General features: G+C 43.7%; 1 protein-coding gene across 5 annotated transcripts in view; it reads left to right on the forward strand.

Annotated features, from left to right (window-relative positions):
- Positions 1-17,245, forward strand: part of Vps8 (VPS8 subunit of CORVET complex) — a 211,724-nt gene that overhangs the window by 118,741 nt on the left and 75,738 nt on the right. For all 5 annotated transcript variants that reach the window (XM_085832522.1, XM_085832525.1, XM_021184755.3 and 2 more), the window contains exons 36-38: positions 9,755-9,902; positions 15,820-15,909; positions 16,748-16,790. In XM_085832522.1, coding sequence (XP_085688648.1) covers positions 9,755-9,902; positions 15,820-15,909; positions 16,748-16,790 — 281 coding nt within the window. The remainder of the gene's footprint in view (positions 1-9,754; positions 9,903-15,819; positions 15,910-16,747; positions 16,791-17,245) is intronic.

Consider the following 17,245-nt stretch of genomic DNA (forward strand, 5'->3'; position numbering starts at 1 on the left):
AGCTCTATATGCAGACTGTCCCCTTCAGGAAGGACCCGTCCTATCCTAGGTTCCCCTGGCCTAGTCCTGTGTAAATGGCGTAAACACCTAGTTTCTAGCTCATCTGCCAATTTATTAACTCTCACTCAATATGCTCAGTTTATATTAACTTTTTGGTAGAGTAAGAAGATAAATCCAAATGAGATTTTTAGTTGCTGATCTAAGTCTAATGAAGCAGACTCCAGGAGATGATGGAGTTAGCAACAATGAATGAAGCAGACTCCTGGAGATGATGGAGTTAGCAGTGGATATGTGAGCAAATCAGGTCCACATGGAGATCCTGAAGTTTAATTGTGACTATGTGGAGGACCTGGGAGTTGAGTGTACTGATGTATAACATTCTCTAAATTGTTCTCTTGAGTTGTGTGCTGGTTACATCAGGCATTTTATGCATATCTAAAGCACTGTAAGCACACCCCTTGTACCTCACTTCCTTCTTTCATTAGCTCCTCTGGGCCTAGGACAGTGTTGTTTCTACTTTCCTGTCGTCTGAATGTACATGATTTTATGCAGCTATCCAAGTCTAGAACCTAGGAGTAAGAGAACAACACATGCCATATTTGTCTTTCTAAGGCTTAATTTGCTTCATAGGATGCTCTCCAGTTGCATTCACTTTCCAGCACACGACATGACCTGTTTTTCTTTGTATTGAGAAAATACCAGTGTGTATATAAACCATACTTCCTTATCCAGTCCTCTCTTAATAGACACCTGGATCGTTGTTTCCTTCTACCATGTGAATTCCAAAGATCTAACTCGGGTCAATAGGCTTGGCAGCAAGCACCCTTGCCCATTGAGCCACCTTGCCAGTCCTGCATCGGTTTTAAAGAAGGTTCAATGTGTCTGTAAGAAGAATGTATGTTTCCTGTCTATCAAGTGGAACATTCTATGCCCATGTTAAATCCGGTTGGTCTATGCTATAATTGAGATATGCTTTGTTTGGAAGACCTGTCTAGATTACGACAGTGGGGCTCATTCAGCAGTGAATTTCCTGGTCCTTGACTTTAATTGTCATTACAGTCAGGCTCACTTTATATTATATCCATTTAATTATTTATTCAATTCATTTATGTCATCTTGGCTTAACTTTGGTAGATCATACAGGTCTGTAGAAACTGGTCTTAGGTTTGCAAATTTTAGTAGAATACTAGCTTTAAACTATGTCCTAATGATTCTGAATCTTTTTGGTATTTTGTAATGTCTCTTTTTTTTGCCTCTAACTTTTATTAATAAGAATCATCTTCTCTTTTGGTTAGTTTGACTGAAAGTTTGTTGATTTAGTTGATTTTTTTAAATAACTAACTCTTTTTTTTTTATTGGTACTTAGCCTTTCTTCCCTACTTACTACTCCCAGGGCTTTAAGATGTACCATTATCTGAGACCCCTCTTCTTATGAACTTCCTTATGAGCAGTCTGATAATTTTATACATGCATACAGTGTGTTTTTGTCATATCTATCCCCCTTGAATCCCTTCCACAGCTGCTCCACCATGAATCCCTTCCCACCTCATGTTCCCTTGTCTGGTTTTCTTTTTCATTTTCTTTTTTAACTACTAAGTTCCATTTAATTCTGCCTCTGTATGCATAGGTATTGGGCCATCCATCCACTGGAGCACGGTCACTGTGCTAGGGCCCACTCCCTTGGAGAGAACTAATTCATCTTCTACCATCAGATGTCAGCCATTGGCTACTGTAAGCTCCTCAGCTGGGGGTTGGGGGCCTCATGAGCCCTTCTTTCCAGATCCGTGCTGATCTTGATCTTGATCTTGATCTTGTTCAGGCAGTGAGAGCTGCTGTGTTCCCGAGAGCAGCTGTCCTGTCACATCCAGAAGACACTGCTGTGCAGCAGTTTGCCCTGACCGCTGGCTTTGCCCTGTTCCTACAGCTCTTCTGCAGGTTTCCCTCAGCCGTTGGGTGTGGTTCAGATGTCCTGGTTACAGTCTGCACTCTGTTCTCATTCTTTCTTTCATCTGTTGGGAGTCTTTGTATTAACCACCATCCAAAAAATAAAACAAAACAAAAACCACAACTTCTCAGCTGAGGGACAAGAGCTGCACTAATCTGGGGATGAGCATAAGCATTTAAAAGGCAGGTGGATGCTATGTCCTTTTACTACAATAGTAATAGTTTTGTTTTGTTTCCCCTGAGCCTATGACCTGTACAAGTAGTTGGCCAGGCATAGCTGTGCACTAGGCCTTAAATCCAGTCTAAAAGCAGATGTGCACCCTGGAACCACTGCACCAATAAACAGCATCTTACAGTGATGCTCATTATTATAGCTCAAAGAATTCACTTCAGGGTAGCACCATTGATGCCTTTTCTCCCCAGTGGTCTGCACAGCATAGTAAAAACGAGGCAGCACGGAGGGAGCGTCCAGATCAGTACCAGCCTGATGTCTCACTGTGACCAGAGTGTGCCAGCAGTCTTTGGCAGTAGGGTTTCCAGATATTTTCCAATTGGCCTCAGAAAGTGAAAAGTTGACATTTGGGCTGGTTTCATTCATCTCTGGTGACTAGGCTACCATTGTATTGTAGCCCTTTAAAACACCTTGTAAGGTTTGAAAGCAGTTTCTCTTCTGTTCTACATACATTCTCTGGCATAATCTGGCAATATTAATTAAGAGAAAGGACAGACAAAATTGTCAACGTGCAAAAGAGGGACATCACAGCATGGAAGCCAATCACAGTAATGCTCAACACTACATAGAAAATGTAATCTCCAATCTCTGTAAAGAAGGAGAGAATGAGGGGCTTGGGGATTTAGCTCAGTGGTAGAGCGCTTACCTAGCAAGCGCAAGGCCCTGGGTTCAGTCCTCAACTCTGGGGGAAAAGAAGAAAAAAAAAAAAAAAGAAGGAAAGAATGACAAATGCAGGAGAGTTTTTAGAGAGATACTAAATTATTGGAGGGGGGGAGTAGAATTCAGTGGGATTCAAGATTATGTAATGATCTCAGACAAATTCTGGTCTTTAGAACAGACAGTGCTGTATTAAAGAACCAAATTAGACAGCAGCTTGTGACAAATGTCTGTCCAGTCTGTTCACTTTTCTTCCTGTGATGAGTTGGAAGGGTTGTCTCCTCTTTAGTAGACCTGGACTCACACTGCTGAGGAGAGGGTGTGCTAGCAGGGTGGGAATCTCAGCACTTCAGGGCACCTACCTTTGGACATTGTTCTCTAGGACCCCCAACCAAAGTATTACCTCTAGCCAGGAATGAGGAAAGCAGAGGTAGAAAACTGGGGAGATATGGGAGATGCCAGGAACAGATGAGTTTTACAAATAGACAGACAGCCTTCCCTTCATCTCTCTGAGAGCCAAGTCGAGAATGTTTTCTGCCTTTGTTTCTTCCTTTTCTGTTCTTAAGAAAACCCGTGGGCTGGAGAGATGGCCCAGTGGTTTAGAGCACTGACTGCTCTTCCAGAGGTCCTGGGTTCAGTTCCCAGCAACCATGGCGGCTCACAACCATCTGTAAGGGAATCCAATGGCCTCTTCTGGTGTGTCTGAAGACAGTGACAGTGTACTTATATACATAAAATAAATAAATCTAGAAAGAAAGAAAGAAAGAAAGAAAGAAAGAAAGAGAGAGAGAGAGACAGACAGAGAGAGAGAGAGGGAGGAAGGAAGGAAAGAAGACCTTTTAACCATTCCTTCATGAAATAACTCTCTATGTAAACATTCTGGAGAACAGGGAAAATAAACTATTTTGAGATGAAGGCAGCTTGCTTGTATATATCACCACAGAATGGCCTTTGGCCCAGTTAATTAGATCTTCATATATATCATATTCATATTCATTCAGATATATCTTATACATATTTGACTTACTACCACTTTGAGCTGTTTCTAATTGGAGTATACTATAAACAGCAATTTAAATGAATACATTATCTAGCTGAATTTTATATCTATCTTTCTTTACTCAAATCCTTTATCTTTACTATATAATGATTTTGTCATTAGACTTAAATGACCCACCAAGATACTAGTGTCACGTGGCATCTATACTTGGAAAGATAAGATAGTTGGAGGGGGTTAATCCTCCTGAAACAAGAGCTTTTCTACATGGAGGCACCAGCTTAGGAGAGAAAAGACCTGAATCCTCTTCCATTTCTCTCCCTGCCAGCTGCTGCCCAGAGCCCACTCCACCCCTCCCCCTGACTTCTGCTGGCCACCAGGTCCTCCAGGACTCCTCTGACAGACTAGCATCTATGCGGAGTGCATACTTAAAGGATACTGGTGGCCTTTGTGGGGACATGAGCTGTATGAAGTCTAGAGAGCATGCAAGAGAATTTATATTCAAAGCTCTTCCCCAGTGTGAATTTCCTGTAGATGTTGATTTGATTTTTGTTAATATCTTTGAGGGCTCTGAAATATATAATAGGAATTTTCTTGTAAGAAAACTCTCACATCAAATGGCATGTTGTATTTTTAAGTCTTCAATCAAGATAAAGTAAAACTGAACATGAATAACTTTGCCAAGCAGCAAAATATAGATTATGGAAATGCTTCTGGGTTGCCGTTGGAACTGTCAGTAATTCTATGGCTATCTTTGAAGGGACATCTGAAGATACCAATTCCCAATGTTGAAATGGGGAACATCAAAATTCAAAGTTAGAACATAATAGATGCTCTTGAACTTTTCCATACAAAATACAGTCCTCTGTAGTGAATCCCCAGTGGGAAAATGGTTGTCAGCATGGTCAGCCTTGTCTCCCCTTTGCTACTATATTGCTAGAAGCCCAGAATTGACATTTTAAACCTCTCTCCCTCCCCCTCCACCTCCCCCTCCTCCCCCATGCATGTGACCTATGTACATTTATTTCTGTATTCAGTACTTAGAGGGAGATTGCTTTGGTTACTTGTTTTCTAACGCAAACGTTTCCCTTCACTTTGTTTCTTAACAACTAGCTTTATCAACTTCTTAGTTCGTTTGGTAATGTCAGCTGAGGCCTGTTAAGCATTGGTGACTGACATGGAAGATGAAGTAGTGACTCCGACAGAGCCCTGGCATCAGGGAACGTACTCCCTCCCGCAGGGACAGACTGAAGAGCAGGCATGTGCTCCATCAGTGCTTTCACTTTCTGACCCACTGCCCTTCCATCTTCTCAGTTATACCTCACAGAATCATGCAGTCCTTAAGATGGACAAAGCCAGGCACGAGGGTACCTATCTGTAGTGTGGGCTACCTTGGAGGCCAGGGCAGGAGACTAACTTGACCCCACAGATTTGAGACCAGCCTGGGCCACCTTACCAGAGAACATATCAAAATAATCAATCATACTCTATAAATCCCCCTCTCTGAGCGTTTCTCTTCAATATGAGACCCCCTTACGTGCATATCCTCTCCCACGTGGCCTTCTGAACGCCCGTTTCCACCCTCAGCAAGCAAAGCATGACACCTGTCGCCCTCCTCTCTCACAGCTCTTTCTGCTCCCACCACCCACTGCAAAATCCTTGTATCTACAGGGTGTCCTTGACCTGGCCTGGCCCATCTGTCCAGCGTCCTGGGCATCCTTCCATTTGTTCCTTTTTCCTCTTGAACAGTACTTTCCCTTAGCAGCACTGTGCAGCTCAAAGGATGGGCTGTTTGTATCCCTCTTTGTGTCAGCGTCCTCTTTCTTCACGCTGTTTTCTTGAACACAGCTCACCCACATGTAGGTAAACGCTATAAAGATGGCTTTGTATACATGTGTTTTCATTAGATTTCTGTTTTAGAAAATATTTTTAAAATGATTGATCGAAAACTATCCATCTTAGCATTCATAATAGAAACAGCTATTCTAAACAGGAAACAGGGAAAATGCCAGTTAAACACTTGTAAGGCCAATTGAATCCAAATCAGCTGTGAATCAGCAAGCACAGCAGCATAAAGGAAGACAGAGGAAGATGTGCATTAACAGTGCACATTGATCAGAGGAGAACATGGGCGTTGATATGTTAAAATAGTGACTTGCATCTGGACGTACCACACCAGGCCAAAGCGGTTCCATGTGGAAGAGGTTTATTAGAGACGAAGAAGGGAAATAGAGGAAGACAGAAGAAAAAGGGGTCCAAGGTGGGAAGGGTCTGTCTTTTATTTAGGCTGTGCCATAACCTGTTTGAAGGTATGTGTGGGAAGTGGACTCTGGGAAAGGTATTCAGTTGTCATAGCAACAAGTGTAACCTATGTGTGTCATTCCTGCGTTTGGAGCCAATCTGCAAAACTGGTTTTTCGATACAAACAGGCATGGCCAACCAACTGCCCTTTGCTCTCATGAGTTAAGAGCTGAAGCTTGCTTGGCACCCCTGGAGGCTTTGCCCTTTGCGCTGCACATGTCTGACACCATGACAGCTGGCATGTTAATGCCACATACTGAAGTTCCATAAATTTTGCTGTTTTAACCCTCCTTGCAAATATTCCTGTTTCTCCATTTTGCAGTGATCCTGTTTCTCCATTTTGCAGTGAAAAGGGCTCATTAAGATTCTGTTCTTCTGCTGTGAGAAGACTCTGTCGTCTTTGCTCTTGTTCCTCTTCTGCCTGTCCATCACTTGTTTTCTGCCTTGCCTGGTTTTAATTGGATAGTTTATATCAATCCATAAAGCAAAACCAAAACCTGGATGTATGATGTGGCTCCACAAGTAAAGGCGCCTGCTCCCAAGACTGATAAACCTGAATTCGGTCCCTAGAACTCATGTCAAAGGGGAGAGTTCCACAGGTTATGACCTGACCACTCCTCTCAGATACACACACACACACACACACACACACACACACACACACACAGAAATAAGTAAATAAATGTAAAACATTGTTTAAAGAAGAAAAGCCCTTTCTAGTGGCTGCCCTTTATTAGCAAGCTCTGCTTTCAGAGATGGGAGTCTAAGTACAAGCAGCACTACAGGAGCCTGTGGGCATCATTAGTCAGCCATTCCTTCCTGCGCCTGATCGATCCACACGGTACTCACTGACGTGGGCTGTCTGCACTGCTGCTCTTCTGAGTCGGGCACTGTCTGATAGAATGTGTCCTGTCCCCAGTGTCCTCTCCCCTTTATAGATACAGGCTCTGACCTGTGTCCACCTGCTTTCTGAAGAGCTTCCTTCAGCATTTCTTGTAGAGCAGACGTGTCAGCAACATATTCTCTCAATTTTTCTTTGTCTGGGGAAATATTTCCCTTTCAGCCTTTAAGGCAAGTTTGCTGAATTACAGAATTTCCAGTTGTTGTTGCTTTTCCTTCAGCAGTTTAAACACTGCTTCCCCAGCTTGAAGAGAGCTGATGAGCCTTTTCTCCCACCTGCATCCCTCAGGTTTTCCCGCTGGCCTCCCCTCTGCTAGGTGCCGTCTGGTGCTCCATGGTTTACCGTGCATTATTAATTTTGGAAAATTCAGTTACAATTTATTTTTTCATATGTTCTTTTCCCTCTGACAGTTCCATTATGTGTATGTATTCTTCGGGGCCTTACTATAATTCTTGGATATTCTGTTCTTTTTTTCCTTCATTTACCTTTTAGCAAATGAACTTTGGAGATGTCTGTGAACATCAAGAGAAGTTTTCCAGATTCTGCCCTCAGCTGTGTGCGTCTAGGCTGTTGATAAGCACACCAGAGGCTGTCTTCATTTCTGTCTTATGTTTCTCTCTTGGTTTTTATGTATCTTCGATGTGTTTGTCTGCCTGCATTATTCTCTCCCTGCTTGCCCACCTTTCCTCTCAGAGCTTTCAGTGTGTGTTAGTTCACACCCCAGCATCAGTGTGTGTGTGTTAGTTCACACCCCAGCATCAGTGTGTGTGTGTTAGTTCACACCCCAGCATCAGTCAGTATGTTAGTTCACACCCCAGCATCTGTTAGTTCACACCCCAGCATCAGTGTGTGTGTGTGTTAGTTCACACCCCAGCATCTGTGTGTTTGTTAGTTCATACCCCAGCATCTGTGTGTTTGTTAATTCTCACCCCAGCATCCGTGTGTTAGTTCACACCCCAGCATCAGTGTGTGTGTGTTAGTTCACACCCCAGCATCAGTGTGTGTGTGTTAGTTCACACCCCAGCATCAGTGTGTGTGTTAGTTCACACCCCAGCATCAGTGTGTATGTGTGTGTTAGTTCACACCCCAGCATCAGTGTGTATGTGTTAGTTCACACCCCAGCATCTGTGTGTGTGTTAGTTCACACCCCAGCATCAGTGTGTGTGTTAGTTCACAACCCAGCATCAGTGTGTGTGTTAGTTCACACCCCAGCATCTCTGTTGTCTGCTTCTGCTGCTTGCTGTATCTTTTCAAACCACATTGTCTCCTAATATGTCTTATCATTTTGGGGGTGAAAGCTAGACATCTCTATGCAAAAGAAACTGGAGTAAATAGACTTTCAAATTTGGGGTTTTATGTTCATCTGGATAAGAGTCTGTGTTTACTGTTTGCTGTAGTGTCTCAGACTGGAATCTTTCCCCAGCCCCCAGCTCCCAGTCCCCAGGCCCCCTTCCCGTGCATTTCCCTAGAGACTGCTTCTTGAGGAAAGTTCAAGACACTGGTTTCCCTATCCTGTTACCTTGTTTCTGTGAAATGGCCTGTTGGTGGGAGTGTGATTGTCATTTCGCTTTTAGCCTCTGAGCTTCTGTCCTCAGCATCTTCAGAGTGTCAGCCTTCCTAGAACCATCCTTGAGACAGGAAGGCTGGATTGGCTGTTGTGCTTCTTGGCATCCATTGGGCACTGGGGAACCCTCAGTAGCAGTGTGCCAGTTTGCTAGCAGTGTTAACAAATGAGAACTTCAGCTGCAGACACTTCTGTCTCACAGCTTGAGGTATTAGGACTCACATGTCATGAGGCAGTGAGTGTGATGTAGTCCTGTCCATCGTGGTCGGCCTGTTGAGAAGAGCGAACTGTGTACATTTGGAAGCATCTGCTTCTCTCCCCTCCTGCTTTCAACAAGAGGGGAGTTTTCAGTGTCCTTCATAGTGAGAACCAATGAGCCTCCTGCAGGTAAACTTCGAGGCAGAGGAACTCTTGATGCTTGAACCCACACACAATACTCCTCCAGCAGTTGTCACTTACAGTGTCTTGTTTTCCTGAGCTATCAATGCAGGAGTGTAAATGAATCCATTGGGGCTGGGATCCCTACCATCTTTTGGTCTCTGCATTGTGTCCATTTGTGGTTTTTCTCTGGTGTCTCCATTTGTTATGAAGCTTTTGTGATGAGGGGTGGGAGCTACACTTACCTGAGATGCAGAATGTAGTAGGAGTCAGGCAGCCTTGCAGAGTGCCAGCTTGCTTTGTATGATCAAGGGTGACACTGCCCCCATGGGATGGGCCTACCACATTAATCATTATTCAAGAAAATGACCAGGCCAGTCTGGTAGAGGCATTTTCTCAGTTGACTTCCCAAAAGACTGTTAAATTAATGAAAAAGTAGCCAGTGAGTGGTGTCATTGGAGCTGGAAGGGGAAGCATGCCCAGGGCTCTTGCTAAGACTAGAGGTCATTCGTTACTATAGCAACTCATCGTCCTCGTTGTTTAAACTCAGTTAGGTCTTACTTCTTTTAGGACAAAGTATAACTTCTGCTTATTATTCCATGTGATCTGAGACCTATTCCATGCCTCTGATGTATGGTATAGTTCAGTTGAGTACTCAAAACACAATTGGCACTTTTATCTCTTCAAGGTGGTCTTGTTTCAGCATGATGTGCCTGTACCTGTACCCTTTATTTATAGGTGTGCTCAGCAGGGCTTTATTCTGTTTCCTTTTGCTTTCAGGGAAGGTGTTCATGTCAATCAGGAGTTGCTGCAGATCCCGCCTCACATTACAGAGCAGTTCATTGAGCTGCTGTGCCAGTTCAGTCCTGACCAAGTCATACAGACACTGCAGGTCCTTGAGTGCTACCGGCTGGAGGAAACGATTCAGGTAAGGCAGCTGCACACACAGCCAAGTGTGACTTTTTCCTGAAGTCTCCTCTTCTTCGTGGGCACAGGGAAACCCAGGTGTGAAGTTCCTTACAGGAGCTGGGAGTAGTGAGTGCCAGTGCCCAAGGTGGAGTGGACATTGCCATAGTCAGCTGCTTTCACACAGCTCTCACTGCCCCTGTAATGATCGAGTCAGGTTTTATAGAGATTCCAGCTGCAAAGTGAGCCTGGGAAAGGGAACTCAGCAAGTTCCTGATGCAAACAGTGCTGGCTAAGTAGTCCAGGTGTGCCACCGAGGGCAGACTAATAACCCAGCTGCTTCAGAGCACTCTTGACTTGATTTCCTTACTTGTTTTCTTCTGTACCCCCACCACATCTCTGTCTCTGTGTGTATGTGTGTGTGCGCGCATGTGGGCATGCATTGTGAAATCAGTATGCTTTCCCATTTAAAATTTAAGGATAACATTATGTCTTCTTCCCTTTGCTCTTAACAAATAGTAACCTGTATTTTCTGCATCCATTTTCTGAAGTGCCTCCATACTTTAAGAATGTTGAGTAATGAAATGTTTCAGGTGCTTAGGAATGTGCACAATATCAACTCTACATGTACCTACCAAGTAAATTTCACCTTACTTATTTTACAGATAAAGCGCCTTTGTCTGCCCTTTCTCCCCTCCCTTTCCCTCTGAGGTCACCATCAACCAAATGTTTGATGTGATGTTTGCCTTTCAACCCAGGGCTTATGCTTTTGAAACAGACAATAGTTTTATATGCTTTAGCATTTGTAGTAATGGTATAAGAAGGCACTTGTCCTATTGCCAGTTACTCTTGCTAGCTTTTATTTTTTTATTTTTTTATTATTTATTATTTATTTATTTTGGTTTTTTCAAGACAGGGTTTCTCTGTGTAGCCCTGGCTGTCCTGGAACTCACTCTGTAGACCAGGCTGGCCTCGAATTCAGAAACTCAGGCCTGCCTCTGCCTCCCGAGTGCTGGGATTAAAGGCGTGTACCACCATGCCCGGCCGCTAGTTTTTAATTAGCTGATCCTATGTTTGCCTGGTCCATCTTAATGGTGAGAGAGTTGTCTACCAAGGGAAATGTACCAGTTTGCTTTTTTTTTTTTTGTCTTTCCTGAAAAGTGTTTAGGGGCTTCTGGGATTCTTTGCTATAATTATCAGAGCTACAAGTGTGTATTCTTGTCCATATGCTCATATGCCTGTATATCTTCCTGCTGAAATGGACTTGCCCCAGGTATGGCCTAGCCTTTGATATCACATGACTTGTAAATATGCTGGGCTGCACTCAGAGGTGACCTGGGACACACATTGTCTGTACACCTCAGGTTGGCCATGCCTGCTGGAGTATCTTGGTGCTAATGTTTGCAGTATTCCTGCTTCTGTTCTCATGTGTCCAGTATTCCTGTGTGTTTCTGTTCTCATCAGTATTTTCATTCATATATATAACATTTCTCCATAGCTTTGAGGATTCCTAATTTTTTAAACCAATCAAAAGACATTTTCACGTAATATATTTAGTATGTTTCATTTTGATGGTATGATGGTGTCACTGGCTGGAATTCTCATCTGCGCCATTTTCTGGCTATGTTTACTCTGTCACTCACCTCTAAAAGTCCTGTCTGATTTCTGCACCCCTTGTTCTTCACCGACTGTGTACTAGAAGTGCTTCTTCATTCTGCTTTGGTATATCTTTAACATGGCTTTTACTTCCATTTTGATTTATTACTCTTCAGAAGTTTAAGCTTGTGTGTATATTGTTTCCATTCCTGTTTTAATGATACAAAAGGTCTCCCTTACAACTATAGTTTAACATCTTATATTTTGGGTTTTCATCCATCTGTATACTGATCAAAAGAAAGGCTTATCTCTTCCTCTATGCATGATGCTAAATGGCTGGTATTTATGATATTTTATCTTTTCCTCACTGATTATGAAAAATGATTACTTACTATCATTGTATATGTGTGTATACATGTATATATGTATACGTCTATGTATACATACATATACACACATCAATGCACACACATATATTTATATATGTATACACAAACTAATGTGCTGCAGTGCACATGTAGACACCAGAGACAGCCTTGAGCAGTTGTTCCTCTCCTTCCACTGTGGGATCTGGGGATTGAACTTGGGTCATCAGCTTTCAGCAGCACTTTTACCATCTCCCTGGCTCTCTGAGTAGGGTTTACTATTGCTGTGATGAAACACCATGACCTGGGAACCCTGGGAGGAAAGGGTTTATTCAGATTATGCTTCCTCATTCCTGTTTGTCACTGAAGTCAGGACAGGAACTCAGACAGGACAGGAACCTGGAGGCAGGAACTGATGCAGAGGCCATGGAGGGATGCTGCTTACCTGTGGCTTGCTCAGCCTGCTTTCTTTTTGGATATATATTTTATCTTTCTTAAAGATAAACAGAAGAGCCGGGCGTGGTGGCGCACGCCTTTAATCCCAGCACTCGGGAGGCAGAGGCAGGTGGATTTCTGAGTTCGAGGCCAGCCTGTCTACAGAGTGAGTTCCAGGACAGCCAAGGCTACACAGAGAAACCCTGTCTCAAAAAACCAAAAAAAAAAAAAATAATAATAATAATAAAAATAAAAACTAAATAAAAAATAAAGATAAACAGCCATGTTCTTGAAAACTGACAGAAATGTCTTCTTATCTACCTGCCTTTCCATTTCCATACAACACGCCAATTTTATAAGCCTTTATGTGAGAGAGGAGTTAGTTTCTGCATGCTGGCAAACCTGGTTGCCAGATTTATTCAAGTCAACCTGGTGCACCATGTAGGTTGCTAGCTTTGAAATTCACAATGATTCTGTAACTATAGCAAAGTGTACATCTTAAACAGTAACTATGTATTTATAAGACAGACTCCTTTAGAGTGATGCTGTGCTCTGAAATCTAACGAAATCTACTTGAGATCATCTGCAATCCTGATGCTGTCTAACAATTTGGTTCTAAAGCTTCACATTGTAGAAACAGACAAAAGAACGTCTGCCATTCAAAGAATTTTCTGAGTATTGCAGAACATCAGGAATTTGACAGAACTGAGAAGACACCTATGTGAGAAAACCACAGGGACCTGGGAGAGACTAGGGACACCTTGGGAAGACTGTAGAATGAATGTCAGCCTGCTTTCTTATAGACTCCAGGACCACCAGTTGAGGGATGGTACCATGCACAATGGGCTGGGCCCTCCCTATCAATCACTGATTAAGAAATTGCCCACCGGCTTGCCTACAGCTGGATCTCATGATTCCCTCCTCTCAGAGGTTCCAGCCTGTGTCGAGTTGACATCAAACCATCCAGCACGCTGTCTTTATTGACTGAACACCATGCTTTGTTCCATTAAACTCTACACACTCAGACCTGCTGTGGGTCTCTTCTTTCCTCTTTTGTCTTTCACTGTGTACCCACCACATACTTTAGTCCATGGAGCTTCACAGGAAGGCTTATCGACTGGGGAAAGACTAGTCCCCTCCCTTTGTGATAATACTCTACCAGCTTCTCATTGCCACCAGCTCTGTGTCACTTAGGGATTACAATACCAACTTTCTTTCAAAACTGTGGAGCTTTGAGGGTGAAATGCATTGAGTTGCATCAATGAGGAAGAATGGACCGATCTGTGGTACCGATGATTCCCATTCAGAAATTTGCCTTTTAAAATGGCTCTGTGTCTCTTTATAACATTTCTATGAGGCTTGTTTTGTTTTGTTAAGTCACTGCATAGCCCCGGTTAGCCTGGAACTTGATATGTAGATCAGGCTGGTCTTGGAGTCACAGAGATTCTGCCTCTGTCTCCAGAGTGCTGTGATCATAAAGGTGTGCACCACCATGCCCTGACTCTAAGGGCACATTTGTTGTTTGCTGCTGTGACATTAGCAACCAACTAAATTCTTTTTCTATTCAAATTGTTTCTGTGTATTTTGTGACAGTAATTCTTTCTAAGAATAATAACAGTTTGGAAGTTTCTACAGCCCAGTCTAATACCTTGTTCTTAGGCATCTAGTTGCTCCAGTACACTGCAATTCTACAGCACAACAGAAGCCGTGCTGGTGTGCCTTCCATCCTGCTCCTGATTTAAAGGGACAAGGCACATACTTTGTAGTAGATATGGCGTTTATCTGTTGTTCCTTGGCTGGCAAGGAAGACACAACACGGTTGGATTCTTCTCAACAGCCTTTATTGCAGGAACGCCTTGATGCTGCTACGGGGACCCCGGGCAACCAGGGGTCTGCTTATATGCACCCCAGCACAGGGAAAGGCTTCGTGTCCTCCTGGGATAGGTTGAACCGCCGTCACCTAATTAGCATGTACTCACTCGTGAGGGGTTGGTGCCAGACTCGGGCTTACGCCTGCACAGTAGTGTTGTTTATGACAATGGCACACCGGAAACCGGCGCCATCTTAGAGTTGGCTTCCTACAGTAGATATTCTCTTAAGAAAGTTCTGTTCACATTTAGTTGGTTGGCTATGAAAGGGTGTTGGGTTTTACCAAATCATTTCACCAAATGACTTTCTACAGTTATTGAGACGTTCACAGTTTTCTTTGTTGATCTGTGTGGTGGTCAGTTTTGCTGGCTTTCAAATCACCTGGGAAATGAGTCTCTAGGCACACCTGTGGGGGGCGTCTTAGCCTCTGGGCACCTGTGAGGATTTCCTAGATTAGGCTAAGGTGACTTTAGAAAGAACTATCTGAACTCTGTTCAGGACCATTCATCCTGGAGTGTGCAAGTGGAGAGAGTAAGCCTTGCACTAGCAGGCCATCCTGGAAAGTGAGCCTTGCACTAGCAGGCCATCCTGGAAAGTGAGCCTTGCACTAGCAGGTCGTCCTGGAAAGTGAGCCTTGCACTAGCAGGCCGTCCTGGAAAGTGAGCCTTGCACTAGCAGGCCGTCCTGGAAAGTGAGCCTTGCACTAGCAGGCCATCCTGGAAAGTGAGCCTTGCACTAGCAGGCCGTCCTGGAAAGTGAGCCTTGCACTAGCAGGTCGTCCTGGAAAGTGAGCCTTGCACTAGCAGGTCGTCCTGGAAAGTGAGCCTTGCACTAGCAGGTCGTCCTGGAAAGTGAGCCTTGCACTAGCAGGTCGTCCTGGAAAGTGAGCCTTGCACTAGCAGGTCGTCCTGGAAAGTGAGCCTTGCACTAGCAGGCCGTCCTGGAAAGTGAGCCTTGCACTAGCAGGCCGTCCTGGAAAGTGAGCCTTGCACTAGCAGGTCGTCCTGGAAAGTGAGCCTTGCACTAGCAGGTCGTCCTGCTAGTGAATGGGATATCACCAGCTGCTCTCAGACTGCTGCTGTCTCTTCGCCCTGGGCCCTGTGTCTCTGAACTATGAGCCCATGTGAACCCTTTCCCTGAAGCTGCTTCTGCGGGGAGTTTTATCCCAGCAATGGAAAAAGAAACTGAGACGCTCTAGAAGCCCGACTTTCACACAGAAACCTCAGTATTTCTCTCGTATTTGCTTTTTTTTCCTTGCTCTTCTCTTGTATTTCTGGACATACTTAATATTTTTATTGATTTAGATATTTTATTAGTTTTTACTAAAACCCCATAAGTTAATATGTACCGTTTTCAGTCATTTTGCTCTAAATGCTTTATGTAGAATTATAGCTGACACTCTCTAGTTTGTATCATTATTGTTCTTGTGTATTGGCTTTTCTTGAGTGGATTCATCTTGTTCAAATGTGCGATTAATTTGGAAAATCAGGTAACAAAGGAATGACTATTGGAAATATAGCTGCCAGATAAGTTCACCCTAAGACAAGCTGCACAGAGTGCACTGTAGCAACATACTCAAAGACACGGGTTCACTAATGACTGGCCCGTGGGTTTTGTGTGTGCCCTTTGAACTCTGTAACCAAAACTTACAGAAGCCCTTTCTGTTTTTCCTAGATTACACAAAAGTATCAGCTCCATGAAGTCACTGCATATCTGCTGGAGAAGAAAGGGGATGCGCACGGCGCCTTCCTGCTGCTGCTGGAGGTAGAACCTGACTGGGTTCACTGTCCCTCTGTCACTCCTCAGTCTGTCTTTGTCTCTTGGGTTTTGAGAATAAATACAAATAAATACTTCTGTAGACAGAGGTATTTAACTATAGGGCTCACTGAGAACAGCTCCATCTTTATTTGTGGCACAATTTTAAAGTCAAACTTTATATACATGAAAAAAAAAGGCTCTACAGTACATCTAAAGGTTAGAGAAAATTCAGACATAAGGCTGTGCCTGCCCTGTGCCCTGAGGGTAGACCTGTCATGACCTTTTGTTAGTACCTTCCCAGCCCATCTGATTTTCTTATGACCTGGTAAGAATTTCACATCCTCATCCAAAACATGGGTAAATCTTGGCTCTCAGTACTGCTCCAAGAGACATCAGTGGTGACTGCATAGTGGCACAGAGAGGCACACATGGGCAGAGCTGGGGCCACCTGATCTCCTGCAGCCATTCCCACCCCGTAAGCCTTGCGGAAAGTGAGTCCCTGCTGAATGACAGCAAAAGAACATTTTATGTGTTCACTTCTTACTTACATGTGTATCTGTGTGGACACATGCAAGCACAGTGTGTGTGTAGAGGTCAGAGGACAAGCTTCAGAAATCCTCCCTCCTTCCACCATGCGGGTCCCCAGGATGCAACTCAGGTCATCACGGCTTGGTGCAGGAGCTGAGCCATCTCACAGCTGTTTCTTGGGGGTTCACCTCTGAAGTTAATTCAAATACATGGTGTGTAGAAATACAAAGTGTTGGGGGTTCACCTCTGAAGTTAATTCAAATACATGGTGTGTAGAAATACAAAGTGTTTTCTCACCCCTGTTTTTGCCTCCTAGAGACTGCAGAGCAGGCTGCAAGAGATGACACAGCAGGGCGAAAGTGAGTTCTCACATGAACTATTGTCTAATACACTGCCTTAACTTAGTAATAACTACATTGAGCCAGTTTCATAATTACTCTTTAGCTGCTCTAATAATGAATTAAGTCTCAGTGGATTTAGAGGATGCTTGAAAGTCACACGCACTGTAGTGGGATGAAGGTAGCCAGGCAAGGCAGTGTGGCGCCTCTGACCACCCTATGTCCTCTCCAGTCACACTTCTGCACTTAGGACTTGGCCATGTGTGGGTCCCTAACTAACGTGCTTAAAGTGTGCTAAACAGCAGCAGATCCAAGCTGCTGGTGAACTGTAGCCTCAAGCAGTGAACCTTGACCTTTTGGAATCTTGGGTGACTTTGACACAGACATGTTTTGTTGTGTTCACTGCATTTCTTTAATTTTTAAAATTTATTGTAAAATAAGGAGAAAACTACAAACTGTACCAACAGCAATAAATA

Source organism: Mus caroli, unplaced genomic scaffold, assembly GCF_978045245.1.
Source record: "Mus caroli unplaced genomic scaffold, Mus_caroli_1 scaffold_17, whole genome shotgun sequence".
Lineage (NCBI taxonomy): Eukaryota > Metazoa > Chordata > Mammalia > Rodentia > Muridae > Mus > Mus caroli.